Raw genomic sequence first — 16594 nt, forward strand, 5'->3', positions numbered from 1 at the left:
ATGTAAACTTTACACCATCCAGCTGTGGAAGCAGGTCCTCGTTTGTAGAAGTAACACTGTTCATTTATTCATATGTGAAGTACTTGCAGGATGATCACTTTGACTGTAGCTGCTAAAAAACCCTGCAAGTTATGGGGTTTTATTGCTTTGCAGATGCTCTCTGCTGCGTGTAACAGGTGTTCTTATTCTCATTTCCTATACAGGAACCACCTCCAGCAGTAACACTGTTGTAGCTGGCCAAGATAGTTTTCCTGACGCAGAGGAGAACAGAGTGGTGAAAGAGACTGATGAAAGGTTTGTGGTTTGGGGTTTTTTAGTCCAAAATATAGGTGTTTTCCTAGGCTGAGGGTGAGATGCTGGACAAAGTTCTGCATTGTACTGTGAGGAATTCTGGTGCTAAGATCGATCCCAAGTGGCATTATCCCAGTATATATAATTAAAAAAAAAAAATAAACCTATTCTCATTATTCTAGTTCCTGACTCTTGTTTAATTGTAAAGGAACAACTGTTAAACATGCATTCAGTGAATTGTGCCATTCAGTGGTCATGGTTTTGTAGGAATTACCCACAAAGGTGAAAGAAAAAACAGGAATGTGCACCAAATAATGACTACTAAAATCTTTACAAAAAATCAGATTTGATTACAGTAGTTTCACGAATACAAGCCGCACGGATTATAAGCCGCACCCCCGGTGCCTCGACAATGTTGCTGTCTTTGTCAATAGATAAGCCGCACCCCGAATATTAGCCGCACTTTCGTTCGTAGCGAGAATCCGTGCGCAGCTTTCACAAATTGGCCAATTAGTAACAGGATCGCGGCATAGCGGGCTTTACTGGCTCGGGGCGGGGCCAGGCAGGCTCGGCCCGCTCATGGTTGCCGACGGGGCCGGGTGGCCCAGCTCAGCGCCACGGCTCGGCGGGGCTGGCCGGGTGGTACTGCCGCCGCCGCCGGGCTCGCTGGCCCCCCTCTCCCGTCAGCACCGCCCCGCTGCCGCGTTCCCTAGCCCCGCCGGCGGGCTCGCCGGCCGCGGCGCGCCGCGTTCCCTAGCCCTGCCGGCGGGCTCGCCGGCCGCAGCGCGCCGCGTTCCCTAGCCCCACCGCCGGGCTCGCCGGCCGCGGCGCGTTCCCTAGCCCCGCCGGCGGGCTCGCCGGCCGCGGCGCGCCGCGTTCCCTAGCCCCGCCGCCGGGCTCGCCGGCCGCGGCGCGCCGCGTTCCCTAGCCCCGCCGCCGGGCTCGCCGGCCACCCCCTCCCGTCTGCACCACCGCCGCGTTTCCTCGCCCTGGCTGGCACTGCAGGCCCCCACACCGCCAGGCTCCCCCACGCTGCTGGCCCCGATTCTGCTGGGCTTCCCCCGCTGCCAGGCAGCTCCACCCGTCGGCCTTCCTGCTTCTGCCATGCTCCCCTGCACTGCTAGCCCCAGTTCTCCCGGGCTCCCCCGCCCTGCTGGCTCAGGCTCTGCCGCCCTCCCTGCCCCGCCCTGCTGGCTCAGGCTCAGCCGCCCGCCCCCCACACTGCTGGCCCCGCCTCTGCCAGGCTTTCCCACCTCTGCCGGGGCCGGCCGGGCTCCAGCTTGGCTTGGGGCTGCCGCGGGCTCTCACTTCCGTGTTGGCAGCTTTTAGAATTTTGTTAATGTATTAGCCGCCCCGGAATATTGGCCGCACTTCCGGGTTTCCACCAAAATTTTGGTCAAATTGGTGCAGCTTGTATTCGTGAAATTACTGTACATCTTTCGATTTCATGGACAGTGAGTAAAATTTAGTTTGCAGATTTATATCATTGATTGTAAGGACACTTCCTTTATCTGGATGAAATGTTTTATAGAGGAGAGCTATGGAAAATAACTTGCTTATAAATGATATATTCCATTTAGACTTCTGCTACTTACGGTACGTACTGACAACTGATGAATGAACCAATGCAAAGTCTAGGGGCATTAGACCCTAGAGCACAGACATATAGATTATTTCTCTCACAGAAACATTCTTAGTTTTGCAAGACAACTTTGGACAATTTGCAATGGCATTTGTCAGTTAGTGTATTACATTAATCACTGGTAGTCAGTAGTATCACTTCAGTAGTCCAGCCTTCCTTCTCTAAGGTGCAGGGCTTAGAGGTACAGAGATAATTATGCGAGCAAACCTTTCTGTACTTCAAAACTTTTTAATTACTTGCTCTCTCCATGTTACAAACAAGAATAGCATTTTGTCAGGTTAGTTATATGTGTCTGCTAATTTAAATATAAGTAAAAAATGGCCCTCAGTGCTAAGTTTCAAATTGATAGTAAAACAGATTTGACTCTAAGTGATGTTTTTCAACATACGCACTAGAAATATGCATCAAAGGATAATAAAACAAATTTCTCCTCTGAATTGTTTTATTATTCTTTACATGAATGTTTATGGCTGCATAGCTTTAAAATAAATTTTTATCAGTTGTTTTACAGCCAAGTTGAACAAATGTCACTTATAGTAGTTCAAGTCAGGATTTCTTGTCTCATTTAAGTTTTAAATGTGACTCCAGAAAGATTTTTAGAATTCAGATCTGCCAGAGACTTTATGATAAAAATGAAAGAAAAATTACAAAGTTCTGATATTGGTATTTAGGATCCTGCTAAAAGACACCTCAGAAGCAAATGGAAAACAATTTGCCTGAACTCATTGCATTGATGTTACCGAAGCCAGCTGTAAGTGCACCTGCACTTCAAAACCAGTGTGTCAATCTTAGAATGCTCATTAATATTGACTTCATATGCCAGGACATATGAAATAATGAGGGTCATCGATAGAATACCGTGAATTGGATGGCTCACAATGCCTTTTTGTCAACTGTACAAGGAATTTATTGCATGCTTATGAGACATGTGCTTTGGAAACAGTGCAATATATTGATGTATAGTGTAATACCCTACACTAAGGTGTGTGGACATCAGTAAAAAATTGAATTGAATTTTGTCTAGAAAATCTTGAGTCTTGTCTTGTTTGATCCATGTTTATTTGTAATTAGTTTCCTAGCTTTGCAGGAATGGTGATTTTTTAGATCATGACTAGTGTGTGAGCTGTGAGTATGGCTCCTCTCATTCCACTTCAGTCCTGATTACCCTGAGAACACAAGGTGGAGGAAGTAAAAGGAGATCACCAGGAAAAATCAGCTTACCATGAATGTGTGGCAGATTTGAGGACAGCTGTGAGCAGTTTGCTCTGGCTCTCATTTCCCTTCACTTTTCTGTTAGGTCTGCTCTGGCATTTGCTGGGTTCTGCTCTTGAAGGGTAATCTACTGTAGTTTTTCCTACTTGGTACCTGTGTGGGCTTGGTTTTGGACTATCCAGTCAGTCACAGAATCACAAAATATTCTGAGCTGGAAGAGACCCACAAGGATCATGGAGTTCAACTCTCAAGTGAATGGTCCATATGGGGATTGAACCCACAGCCTTGGTGTTATTAGCACCATGCTTGGAATGTTTTATCAGTTTGGCAGGATTTTACCCATGAACATGATCTGTGACAAATACTAGCTGTGAACAGTTTATATCTCAGTTCATCCTTAGCAGTTTCTTCCTTAAAAAAATCACACATTTGCAGCATGAGTTTCCCTTTGCTAAATTTTAAAGGCTTGCGACACAGGAGCACACCGTCAGAACTTCTCAAAAACTGGCTCAAAAATGTTTTGTGGAAAGAATCAGCATTACATTCATTTGCTTCTACGCCTGTGTGAAAATGAATGCTTAAGGAAATGTTCTTTTTTTTTTTTGGGTAAACATAATGGCCAGATGTTTAATGTCAGTCTGTGTTGCTAATGAAGATGTTTTTTTCTTGTATTTGAAGGTTCAGTAATGTCACTAGAGCACATACCCGACTAGAATCGAGGTACAGTAACAGCTCTGGAGGATCTTATGATGATGACAAAAGTAAGTTATATTTGATGAAATTTCTGGTGTTTTGGTTGGAGAGGAAAACATTCTAATGACCAGAAGAGCCTCTCTGTTTAAGTTCTGTATAAACAGTAATGTAGCATCGCTATGCAGGAGTGTCCTTATTTTACCTCCATTCCTCATTTAAGTAATTTACTTTGTTTAATCTGGGTTCAGTCAAACCTATTTGAAGGCCAGAGAACTTCACAGAAAGCAGCAGCTGAGAATCCTCCAGAGGGTAACACATTGGGCCTTTCATACCTGGCAAGGCAAAAGACTTGTAAGAGCATTAGAGCAAGTACTTTGAGTTGTGCCATTTGGCAGTATATCTCTCCAGATCAAGTGCTGTTATATGATCATGAAAAGAGGCTCAGAAGCTTCCAAATATGAGATCTTATCTCCTCATTAACTTTTATCTTCTTCTGCAACCGTTTTCTGGCTGTGCTGTGCCAGAAACTGTGTTAGAGGGGAGATGGGCTCCTGAGCATACTTCTTGTTCTTTATGTATTTCTGCTAAATGGGCTGTAAATGGATGGTGGTGCTCAGCAGAGATTCCAAAGAAAACCAGTTAACTATTAAACAATAGTGCAAAACTGAGGAGTTGGACCGTTTGACTTTATTTCTGGAGTGAATTCAATTTACAGATTTTGTCTAGGCCCTAACCAAACATAAAAAAGGCAACATCTTGTTATTTACTTTCATCACTGGCTTATTAAAGCCAAGTCAAGTACTGTATTAGCCATAATGTCATGGTGTGATATTACAGACACCATTTTGGAACAATATTTTGACATAAAAAGTAAAGATTTCATATATTTTTCAATCCAAGTAATTTTTGGCATTACTCTTCTGCAAAATATGCAAAGATTAAAATACAATACAGTAGGATAATTTAATGTACACCAACAACTATTATTCACAATTATGAAGCACAGTATTGACAAAATAATGTGTATGTACAAATTCCAGTGTTTAAATGCATAAGAAAGTGGGCAACATCTTAAACTCAGTGGGGTTTATTATATTTGTCTTGGATTTTTTATGGCTTTCCAGTGCTGCAGCTACTTAAAATGCTTCACCAGATGTTAATTGAAGCCCTGGTGCTAATCTGATTTGCATGAACTTTCATTCAAGGCAGAACAGTGTTTATATTATAAGAACAGCCTTCACAAATACCTGGTTTTGACATGAGCTTAGAGTGATAAAAGGTTAAAAAATACTGACATTTTCTTTGCTCTTTTGGAATGTCTCCTCCAGCCAGTGCCCAAATGTTTTTTCCTGCCTATACCTGCAAGCTTTGTAGTACTGTGAGTATTTATGCAAAGTGTGCTTCTCACAGGGGTTCCTTTAGCAAATATATAAATACCTAGAAGGAAAATAAAATGTACTTTTCTTAGCTACTGACATTTATATAGAATGCTAATAAGATAAAGGAATTTTTATACCTCTTGTCATTCTACAAGAAACATAATGCAACTTCCATTAAGAAAACAACTTACTCCCTCAGACAGGCAGCCCAGGCTAGGAAGGATTTGGTGGCATGGCTTCTCCCCTCTCTCCAGTCTAATTTGACACTCATTTATTGCTGAGGATATAAATAGGGGCAGCACTCAAACTTTTCTGTTCTGTTTTCCTTCAAGGTCCTTCTTTTGTTTTTTTCTCAGTCTAAGCATAAACCTGTGCAAACAGAAGTGAGGATCTAGGTCTAGGTGTGAACTTCATGAAGCCCTTTTCTATGAAACACTTAAACTGATAGAGATAAGTAGTTCCTGTGCAGTGCTTTCTCTGTGAAAAGCATCTGGTAAACATTATCTGGTTAATTCTTAGAAGAAGAGTATTTGAAAATGCAATACTTTGCTACATTATTAAGTTATTTTATTCTTCTTTATCTGTAACTAATCAATCATCCTCCAGAGAATCTAAGTAGAGATCTAAATCATAAAGATATAAAGTGTTCCTTAAAAAAACAGCACTTAAAAATGGGAGTTATAAAGCTGACATTTTAGAAGTAATTGGAGAAGCAGCTACTTCATTGAAAGTCTCCTGAAGATCTGGAAATCTGAAGATGTTTTTCTAAAACTAAGAAGTGATATGCATTAGAAGAATCCAGCTCAGATACTTTTGTAGGCATCAAAACAGATTTGTTTCCCGTGGGAAAGCTGACAAGCATCAGATACATGCTGTTAAAAAAAAAAAGAAAAGGAAAATGCTGAGGGTTTCAAGCTTACCTAAAATACAGAAGTGTAACAAAACAAAACCAAAACAAAACAAACAAATGAAAGCACAAAAAGAAGGAACTCATTAAAAAATAACACTCATTAAAAATTCATTAAGGGCAACGTTTGAATGTATGTCAAAAACAGACCTAGAAAGGATACTTTCCATGGCAGGTATCACAGACTGCCAGACCTCAGAAATAAAAACTGAACAGTGAGAAAACCAAGAGAAATGAGAGGGAACAAAATACAGGAGAGATGAATGAAACTGTGCAGTTGAGATAAGACAGAAAGTGGTGGAAATAAATTATTTGACCCACATCATTGCAGATAAACAGGTGGAAGGAAAAATCCTAACACTCATTAACAAACAGCAGCTGTCACACTAAAGCAAAATTAAATACATCTTTGAGAAATTCAAGATATAATTTATCCCTGTTGAAAGAAAATTACCCTGAAGACTTTTTTTTCATTCCTTATGTCTCCTTGTTAATTCAGGACATTTCACTTCTGCCTTTGTAGCATTGCTCAGCAGGGCACTGGTGAGGAGTTGCAAGAATGTGTCCCTGGTACTCGGCTCCTTGCAGCAGATGGCTTCTGACAGCGGCTCTGTTGGCTGAACTTTTCCCTCATTTTTGAAGAGAAAGTCTGTTGCTTGGTGCTTTGTGATCTGGATCCAAAGCAACTAAGTGACAGCAGGGATTCAGCTGCCGCTCCTACCATTCAGTGCTGTCTGCCTGGAATCTCTTTAATTTCCAGCAGCATGAAAGAGGGATTAAAAATGCATCACTTGTTATTGAACACAGGAATTTGCAAACCTCATGGCGTCTTATCACATTGTTCCAAACAGCTGAACTCATATGTTAGGGTAAAATCTATTCTAGTATTTCACAAAAATAGGTAACCAGCCTTGAGTTTTATGCACTTTTTTTGAATGTTTTTCCATGCAGATGATCCTGTTTCCCCGTATACAAGCTGGTTATTGAATATTGTTGAAACCAAACAGCCACATCCCCTGCCCATGCCTTACAGTGGAGGATGCTGGGCACCACTTGTGGACTATCTCCCAGAAACCATCACACCCCGGGGACCCCTTCACAGGTGAGCAGCTTCTCATTCTGACATTTCAGACAGTGAGATGCTTCCTCTTAGTAGCTGACCGACACCAATCCAACTGTCCCACCATTCAGAACATCTGAAAATCATACATTCAATTTCTGCTGATTCCCAGTGCAAAAATCAACATGAAGTGAAAGCTCACAATTCTACCACATTTTTACCAGAAAGCCTATTTACAATGTAGGACATCACTGATAAGAATAAGACTGATGAAACAACTGAAACAGAAAAGGAAAATTTCTTTTTCCCGGGCCTCTATGACTGTTATTCATAGCACTTTGATCTTTTATTCTAACTAGGCCATGCATATTCTGAAATTCCTCTTTTACATAATTTATATTGACAATAATAGGGTCTTTTTCAGTAATGGGTACTTGTTTGCTTGATACTGTAACTAGAGTGCTCCAGCATTAATTGTATTGAGAAGAAATGCTACAAAACTATAGATTTTGTATCTCTTCAGAATAGGCAGCCTGTTTGTGCTTTCCTGTTTCCAAGAGGTTTGAAACTGATGCTGTGGTTTAACTTCCAGGTGCAATATTGCTGTTATCTTCATGACGGAGATGGTAGTGGATCACAGTGTGAGAGAAGATTGGGCTCTTCACCTCCCTTTATTGCTACATGCTCTCTTTTTAGGTAAGACCAACAGAACAAGAAAGAAAGTATAAATTTACTCACTCCTTTTACTTTAGTTTTGCTGAAGCTATAGAACTGTGTTTCTTACATATTTTATGATTTCCTCCCTGCACCCTAAAAAAAAAAGCCCAAGGTAGTTGCAGCATGTAATTAGTCTCAAAACTCTGAATATTTTATCTCAAAATATCTCAAAACTTTTTTGAATGTTTTGATAAATTTCACCTTAATTTGAGAGGTGTGTTGAAACTTGAAGATGAATGACGTCCTAAAATAGCTCTATAAAAATGTGTGGCATCGCCCCTGTAAGAAAAGAAGATGAAACTCATGCTTTTGTCCTGCTTGGTTAGTGATGACAGTCTGCATGTACCTTGGACCTGGACTACACACACCTGTGCTGTCTCTTGTCTTCACAAAAATAATCTGTGAGAGAGCCAGGACAGCTGCACTGCAGAGGTAGTGGAGGTAGGACACAGACCGCTGGAAAGCAAAGCTTCATTAATTTCAGTGCTGATGGAATACTTTATCATCACTGTGTTCCCTTATGTACCTGAGCACTGAGCTTTTTCCCCACTGCTGTGTCTGTTCCTGACTGTCACACAGTTCATCTGGAGGCTGTTACCTTCCTTGTCCTGCCATTCAACATTACCAAAAGTGAGTGGCCTAATTTTTTAGCACACAAGAGTATTTAGCATTATAAAGCCATTCCCCGACTTCTGTGGTTGATTAATAATAGTGTTCACAAATAAACCCAGTTGTGAAATAAATTTATTATAGCTGAGATCACAGTTCCCTTCTCATTCAGTCACCATAGTTACCACTAAGTATTCATGGTCAGTCTGGGAAGAGTCTGCTGATCAGCAGGCAAAAAGAGATTAAATTGGGATGTTATAGCACAGTGGGAAAATGAAGTATGTGTTGAAGAAAGTACTTGTTCTCCTTTACTGCTACTCTGTTACCAACTGTTCTGCTCAAAAGTTTTTGGTGAAGTAAGGTTTCGTATATCAGTACATTGATTTCACAGACTTCTAATGAAACACAGGACTAACAAACTAGGATTGTGTTGGATGGGACTTCCAGAGTAATTTTTTATGATATTTCACATATATTTGCTTAAAATTTATTTTGTGGCTGCCTATAACAATTTTCTCATTTTTTGTGTCTATTTCTCTGATCTTTCTAAGTGTAAGAGGGAGCTGAAAGAGAACTGAGTAATTTTATGGATCAAATCAATAACGATTAACTGATCAAACAACATCTTTATTATAATTTGTAACAAGTGTGAGAAAACCAGTGCTTACAGTTAGAAATTGTCACAAGAATAAATCAAGAACTTAAGAAGGAGTAGAGCAATGTGACCATTTCAGTTAAGATGGCTTTAAGGATCCGTCAGGGAGCCATGAAAATAAACATATGCAGAAACAGAGTTATGATACTAGTAATCCGTTCAGAAAATATCTTTAGTTGTTTGTTTGTGCAATAAGGTTTCAACATTACAGATTTTTAATAAGGAATAAGTAGAAATTTATTAATACCATATGAGACAATCCCTTGGCTAAAAACTGTCAATTCTGAATTGTGAAATTAAAATTAAATGTAACTGGTAACTAAACGTAAGTGGTTTAGTGGTAACTAAAGTGAGATCACAGCTTTCAGGCTTCAAGGTCAGTTTGTCTAGAGTTGTTATACCTCCTGTAGACAATTTTTCTGTTCTGTAGTAGAGCTCTTGTGATGATGTAAAGAAGTTATGCCACACATTAGCTAAAGGTATGAATGTAATTAATAAAGTATTATCCTGTTGGAATGTGAGCAGGCAGATGCATCTGACTGAAAAGCAGACTAGAAATTAGTATGTTGGCTACCTGAAGAGCTGGTATCCTTTCATTTATCGAAAGGAGTGAAAAAATATTAAAATGAAAGGATTTTGCAATGTCTGTGTGTCTAATAGGCTATTGCATGGTTTGTAGCACTGTTGGTGAAGCAGGCAGGCTGGCTGCAGTTTTGAACTTGCCTATCTCTGGTGCATGAAAATCACTGCTGTTTGAAATCTCTTTTGCAACCAGTGTGAAATTAGTTGAGCAGCTAAACTCCTTTCCCATGGAAATGTGTCCATGTCACAGAAGCTTCCCCTCCTTGGAACTCTTACAGGTTAAAGAAGGGACCAGTACTGGGAAAGCACAAAGACTGAACTGTCCTTCTCAGTTCCTAGTTAGCAGATCTGTGCCAATAATGGGCAGCTTCATTACTGCAGGCCAAACAAGAACCAGCATGACTAGAGAGTATTAGAAAACACCTGACTTGAAAGATCTGTTGGCTGCTGCCACACAGAGTAATGAAGTAGCTGCTTTTTTGAAAAGGAATATATCCTGAAAGGAGAGGAGTTGAAGAAGAAAATATTTAAGTTTTTCAGCACTGAAACTACTCTTAAACAGAAGAAAGTATGTTTAAATATACTGCAAGGTACTGAAAGAGAATCAATGCGAGATTACTAAAACAGAGTGTAGAAATATCTGTTTCCTTCGTATTTGTAATTTGTGAACTATTCTGGCTGTTTTAAAATCTTACAGACAGCAGTAGTGTAAACCAAATCAACCTGTCAGTGCTAGACTTTCAGTTTGAGTTCTGCATCCTGAGTTAGGGGCTAATTTCTCATGCTGCTTACTGGTAGTAGAAGTTCTTTTTCAAGTGATTTGTCTGCCACTTCCTTTTTAATAAATCAGTACCTGCCTCTTACAGTTTACACTCGTTCTAAAACTGATGTCTGTGCTAGAAGGCCAGATACTGTGGTAAGCAATGTAATTACAACCACCACAGAAAATACCTCATCTTTAAAGGTTTTCCACATCTGTCAAATTAGGTGCAGTGAGACAGAATGCATAAATCTGTATTGCCACTCATTCTTTGTAGCTCCTGTGTGGGACCTCAATCTGGAAACTGAATATCCACATACATTTAAGTAACAGCACGGGTAACTGTGTCTGGATATACTACATCTTTTGTTTATTTGCACTGTTGTCATGAACTGCCTTGGAATTTTTGCTATTTCTGGAATGTGAACTTGTTTATTATTACTTCATATTCAGAGATTGCTGTAACCTTTTCTTTTTAGGTCTTGACCATTACCGCCCGGAGGTCTTTGAACACAGTAAAAAGTTACTGCTTCACCTTTTGATTGCATTATCTTGCAATAACAACTATCAAGCCATTGCATCTGTACTTCTTCAGACCAGAGAGATGAATGAGACCAAGACTCTGACAGTACAACCTGCATACTTACCTGAATATCTTTACACAGGTAATGAAGCAAAAGAAGAACACTGTATCATACTGTCAGGTTTGGATAGGTCAAAGTAATAAAGGGGCAAATATGAACAGTTCCCATTAATAGTAATTCCACATGAACTACCCTAGGGATGCATGCAATTTATTATTAGACAACTTTTCATGATAGTGAGAAAGTTATCTAGTGTAAGGCAAGATATGTAACGTAGTACTTTAAAATTCATAGGGTTAATATTAATAATTTCTTGATTCCCCCCTCATGGATCCAGAGCTGCTTTAAATGAAGGCAATCATTCCTCAACCTTAAAAGAAATGAATAAATAATTCTGACACAGAGCAGCAAGAATGTGCAGCTCAGATTTTCCATTATTAAATTAAGTTTCTCTTGATACACACCCTCCTTTATATCACTGATACATTGCATTTCTGTCCTGAAATCTGTTTCTACATTAGGAGTCTTATTTCAGACCTCTGCTGAGGTCAGTGTTCTATTACTTTTAGCAATTTACCTGTTCTTAAGGAGTTGGTTGGAACCAATTTGTAGAAAGCTACTTGTTAGATTTACTGTTGTCATATAATATTACCAAAAGGAGGTGTACTCTTCAGTTTTGAAGGAATTACAGAACCAATATAGGGTTGTGGATGTAGGATTGATCATGAGGAACAGGGTGAGGAACTTTACCATACAGTGAAAAATGAAAAGTAAAGATTCTCAAATCAGTGGCATTCCCATGGTTCTTTAGGAAATAATAAGTAATTTGTCTTTATAAAAAATATTGCATGATAACTTACTATTTTTTCTGAGACACAACAAAATTATTTTAAAGTAATGAGCAGAAGAGATGGGTATTTTAGATTCATGAATTATTTTGGCCAAAGAAATTTCATTCTGAATAACTTCTGTGAAAAATTATCTCACATGAATTTCCTGTATTGAGTTGGGTGAATTTCTTTCCCAATGTGCATCTATGAATTATTAAATACAGAATAAAATTCTTACATTAAAATTACAGTACTGCTTTTCTGCCAAAATGCAAAACTGTTTTCATTCTTGCATCTAAAAAATGTAATTCGTACCCTGAGTCTGGCCCTCTGGAGTTCAAGAAGTTACCAAGACTTGATATTTTGGACTGGTTTTTGAGAAGCTAATATAAAGAATGGGAGTGTGGGTGAGTAGCTATAGCAAAAATCCTACCTGAAAGTGCTTCAGCTCAGGTTTGTTCCACATAATGTCAGGCAACTAAATTAAGAGTCTTCTGGCTTGCAAGGGGTTTTGTCTTGCTCCCATTTTTCTCTCAAGGCCATTTTTTTTCTGTTGTAGATACAGCCTAAACATGACTAGAAGTCTAACCTTAAGAAAACAGGTCTTGATTCCTAATCTTACCTCTGAAACTGTGGCAAACTTTTGATTTAGCAGAAGTCTTACTCAGGTGTTTCATCCTAATGCTGAAAATATTTTGCATGACTAGTCCAGTAGGTACAATTACTAAAGGTGTTGAACAGAAGCCTTAAACATTTGTGTCTTGATTTCCATTACATTAGTAAAATTGGATCAGCACAATTGCTCTAAAAATTCCACCCTGCAGTTTTTTTTCACATCAGACAAGTCCAGAGAAGTGAACTTTGCGTGCACTTGGCCAACTTCTAAATTCACTTTTCAAAATTCCTACTTCTGAATTTAAAATGCCGTAGAATATTTGCTTTCCAACTACTATTGTCCTTGTGCAGTAAAAAAAGAAATCTTGACTTGGACAGTTTTCATTTTATTCTGGATTCTACACATTTAGAAACAAAGTACCATTTTCACCCCCATCAGTATTTGAGGGTGGCTGTGTTCTGCAGGTTTTCCACGATTCCCAGTGGAAGGTTTCAGCTGCTGCTGACTCTGAAGGAGCTGCTTGGCAGACACTTTCATCTGCAAAGCTGGCCCAGCAGTGCATTCCATCTTTATCTCCCCCCTTTTGGCTGGCAGGTGGCTTTGACTTTCTGCGGGAATACCAGTCATCTCCAGTGCCAGACTCCGGCTTGAGCTCCAGCTCCACCTCCTCCAGTATCAGCCTGGGAGGCAGCAGTGGAAATCTCCCACAGATTACACAAGAAGTTGAGGACATGGACACTGCTGCTGAATCAGATGAGAAAGCAAACAAATTAATTGAGTTTCTGACAACCAGGTAATGCAGATAAGCAGAGGATACATTTGTACTCCAATACTTTCATGAAGTCACTTAAAGGAAAATGACTGAGCTTTAGTAGTAATTACAGACCCCACTCCTCTTTTATTGATACTTACAGTACTAGGTAGGTGCTTAAAAGCACTACAGTGTCAGAAAAAACAGAAAAAAATATTGCCTGGCAGAAATAAAATATTTATTTGACTGACAGTTTTATGTTACGAAATGAACTAATAAAAGAAGCCAGTTTCTTTATTATAAAATAAGATACAAAGTGTACAGTGCATAGTAAAAGGCCATAGTGAAACAAATATTAGCTACCAACTACAGCCAGCAGATTCTAGGCACAATGTTAAATGAAAAACAAGAATTTGTTTAGGCTGCTCTTTCCACAGCATAGCTTATATTTTAAAATACAGCATAGGAATATTTATTTACTTTTGTTTAAAATTCTGTTTGGTTGCATCTTTACCAGGTCATGGCCCTGTAAATACCTAAATGCCTGTACAGATGATATATTTAAACTGATCACATTTATTTCAGATAACTCAAAGAAATTTTTCACTTTGTTATGTATTTCTTTAAGGGCATTTGGTCCACTTTGGTGCCATGAAGATATCACTCCCAAAAATCAGAACACCAAGAGTGCTGAGCAGCTCACTAATTTTCTGCGCCATGTTGTATCTGTATTTAAAGATTCCAAGTCAGGTAGTAAATATTTTCCTTTCACAACTAAAAAAATATTCCCTCACGCTCCCACTTAATGTTTATCCTGTGAGTTAGTAGATTTGCTTATGCAGAAGCACAGTAAATGTGTCTTAAAAAGGATGTATGACAAATGAAAGAATTGCTTTAAAACAGTCATATTAGATTAAACTGGGGCTAAATATTGAATTGCATATTTCTTCAAAGCTGTTGTTAGAAAGCCTTTTGATTGATTCTGCCAGATAAAATCTCCTCTGTGTCCTGTTAGTAATCACAGCTACCAAGTAAATATACTTTGTTAAATTTCTTCTGGCAATAGGAGTTTAGTTTTCATTTATTATGGTTTTTAGAACATAAGGAATGTGATGATTGCATTTTGAAAACCAGCACAGTCACTAATTAAATAATTTCCAAGATCAAAGTAGAATGCAGCATCAGTATTTATATTAAAGATCTTATCCAAAGCCTCGTGAAGCTAATAGAAAGACTCCTAATTCAATTTGGCTTTAGGTTTGGGAGTTTTCAGAAGTTACTCTTGCTGCCAGCAAGAATAGTGGATGGCTTGAAAGTTTGTCCAGGAATTGTAAAAAAAAAAAAATCAGATTATCAATTTCAGACTCAGAATTTTGTTCTGCAGTTAATTTTCTTACATTCTGTGCAAAATAAATGTAAAATTCTCCAAAGCACACACATTTCTGCACCCCATTTCTCAGTGTTTGCAGCATATCTTAACGAGCATATCCTCCTCAGAGCAGATTCAGATTTATGACCCACAGTAAAGTCTGCAATAAAAATGGGGGCAAAAAACCTGATATCCTATTCTTTTGCTTAGGTTTTCATTTGGAGCAGCATCTGAGTGAAGTTGCTTTACAAACAGCTCTTTCAAGCTCTTCCAGACATTACGCTGGTCGCTCTTTCCAGATATTCAGGGCCCTAAAGCAGCCCCTTTCTGCACACGCATTGTCTGACCTCCTGTCAAGATTGGTGGAAGTTATTGGAGAGCATGGAGATGAGATTCAGGTATGCACGTGTAAATAATACTTTTAGAACTGTTGATTCAATGCATAGTTAATTTAAAGTTACCATTTTAACAAGGTGTTCTGGAGTCACGTGGTGAAGGGTAGAATGTGGCCTTGGAGAAGGTTACTTCTGAGTTTGCTGAATTCTTATGTACCTTGTCCAAGCCTTCATCAGGCTGTTACAATCTTAAATAGCTCTTAAGAGAACAATTAGAAAATTTTAGGAATTGTCACTCAAACTTAAATCTTTGTGATGACCATTTTTTCCAACTTCATTAATTTGGGCTTAAGGAATCAATCATCTATCTGGTGATGTAATCTCACAACATGAAGTAGACACTATCTCATTCCTCAAAAGTTATCATGTTTACGAGTAAAGAAATCTGCACCATCCATAATAATACAAAGCTTACATTGATTTAATTCGATACAGACCTTTCACAGCATTATGATGTTCAGTCTGTTGAAATTTTACAATCAGAGACTATTTATTGCAAGATTCAAGGCTTAATAAAGAGAAATACTGGCTCTCAGTAAGAAATAGACTGACATCACCTCCATATTTTTACTTAGGTAATGAAACTGCCACAAGATGACAGTAATACTCTGTCACATCTGCTTGTTGAATTTAAATCAGCGACCTGCAAGTCAAAGGTTCAGTGTGTCATTACCAACCCCTTGATGAGATATGTGCTCTTCTTGCACACCTTCATAGATCATTCAGAGGCAGAAGATAAAACACACTTGTGGTGACATTTTAATGTTATGGGCAGTGGCTTTGATGTGAATGTTGGGGTTTTTATCAGGAGAAATTATAGGTTTTCAGTAGGTGCCTGTTCCTTTTATGAGCTGAAAATTTTTAAATGTTGCTATTTTGAATGTCTTTGCTAAAATGCTTAACCTCCTGCATTGATAGGGGTATGTAATGGAGGCACTACTTACTTTGGAAGCTGCAGTGGATAATCTCTCTGACTGTTTGAAGAACAGTGATCTTTTGACAGTGTTATCGCGGTAAGAATCGGTTCTCCTAACTGTATTTTTTCAATGTTTCATGACATTGAGTGTGCAGTTCTGCAGTCTAACAGCAAAAAATAATTTTGATAAGATTGAGCACATTTGTAACCTTCCAAGAACCAGACTATGAGCATATTTCAGCCAAAATTTGCCATAGTTGAAATAATGTTGATAGAACTAATAAAACCTTAAAATGTATTGTAAATTCTACCTTGCTGCCATTTGGCTGTAATCTACTTTAACGTCCTTTAAAAATACTGTATTTTTGCACCTTTGTGTCATAAACTTGAAAATATATCTGGGAAGGATCATGGGTTTTCTAGTACGGGTTTCATACAGCATGTCATTCTCAGGTGAAATATTCCCCAGAAATAAATGATCATGGCTTGTTCTCAATAAAAGTAGGGAGAATTTTGTCCCATGTAGACATGGATTTTACTTGATGTGTTGACCATCTTTGTGAAACCCTTGGCCTGAAAGTAGACCTTTGTACATGGAGGGAAGTCACAAGCTCCCTCTATAACAT

The 16594-nt window shown here is 38.9% G+C and overlaps 1 protein-coding gene across 8 annotated transcripts in view; it reads left to right on the top strand.

The window, feature by feature from the left end:
- The window catches only part of FRY (FRY microtubule binding protein), a 201094-nt gene that overhangs the window by 140222 nt on the left and 44278 nt on the right, over positions 1-16594 (top strand). For all 8 annotated transcript variants that reach the window (XM_033053179.1, XM_033053180.1, XM_033053174.2 and 5 more), the window contains exons 35-43: positions 204-294; positions 3824-3906; positions 7076-7226; positions 7777-7880; positions 10987-11172; positions 13132-13330; positions 13917-14038; positions 14868-15055; positions 15971-16065. In XM_033053179.1, the coding sequence (XP_032909070.1) occupies positions 204-294; positions 3824-3906; positions 7076-7226; positions 7777-7880; positions 10987-11172; positions 13132-13330; positions 13917-14038; positions 14868-15055; positions 15971-16065 (1219 nt within the window). The remainder of the gene's footprint in view (positions 1-203; positions 295-3823; positions 3907-7075; positions 7227-7776; positions 7881-10986; positions 11173-13131; positions 13331-13916; positions 14039-14867; positions 15056-15970; positions 16066-16594) is intronic.

The sequence above is a fragment of the Catharus ustulatus genome, chromosome 2 (genome assembly GCF_009819885.2).
Source record: "Catharus ustulatus isolate bCatUst1 chromosome 2, bCatUst1.pri.v2, whole genome shotgun sequence".
In the NCBI taxonomy this organism is placed as follows: Eukaryota; Metazoa; Chordata; class Aves; order Passeriformes; family Turdidae; genus Catharus; species Catharus ustulatus.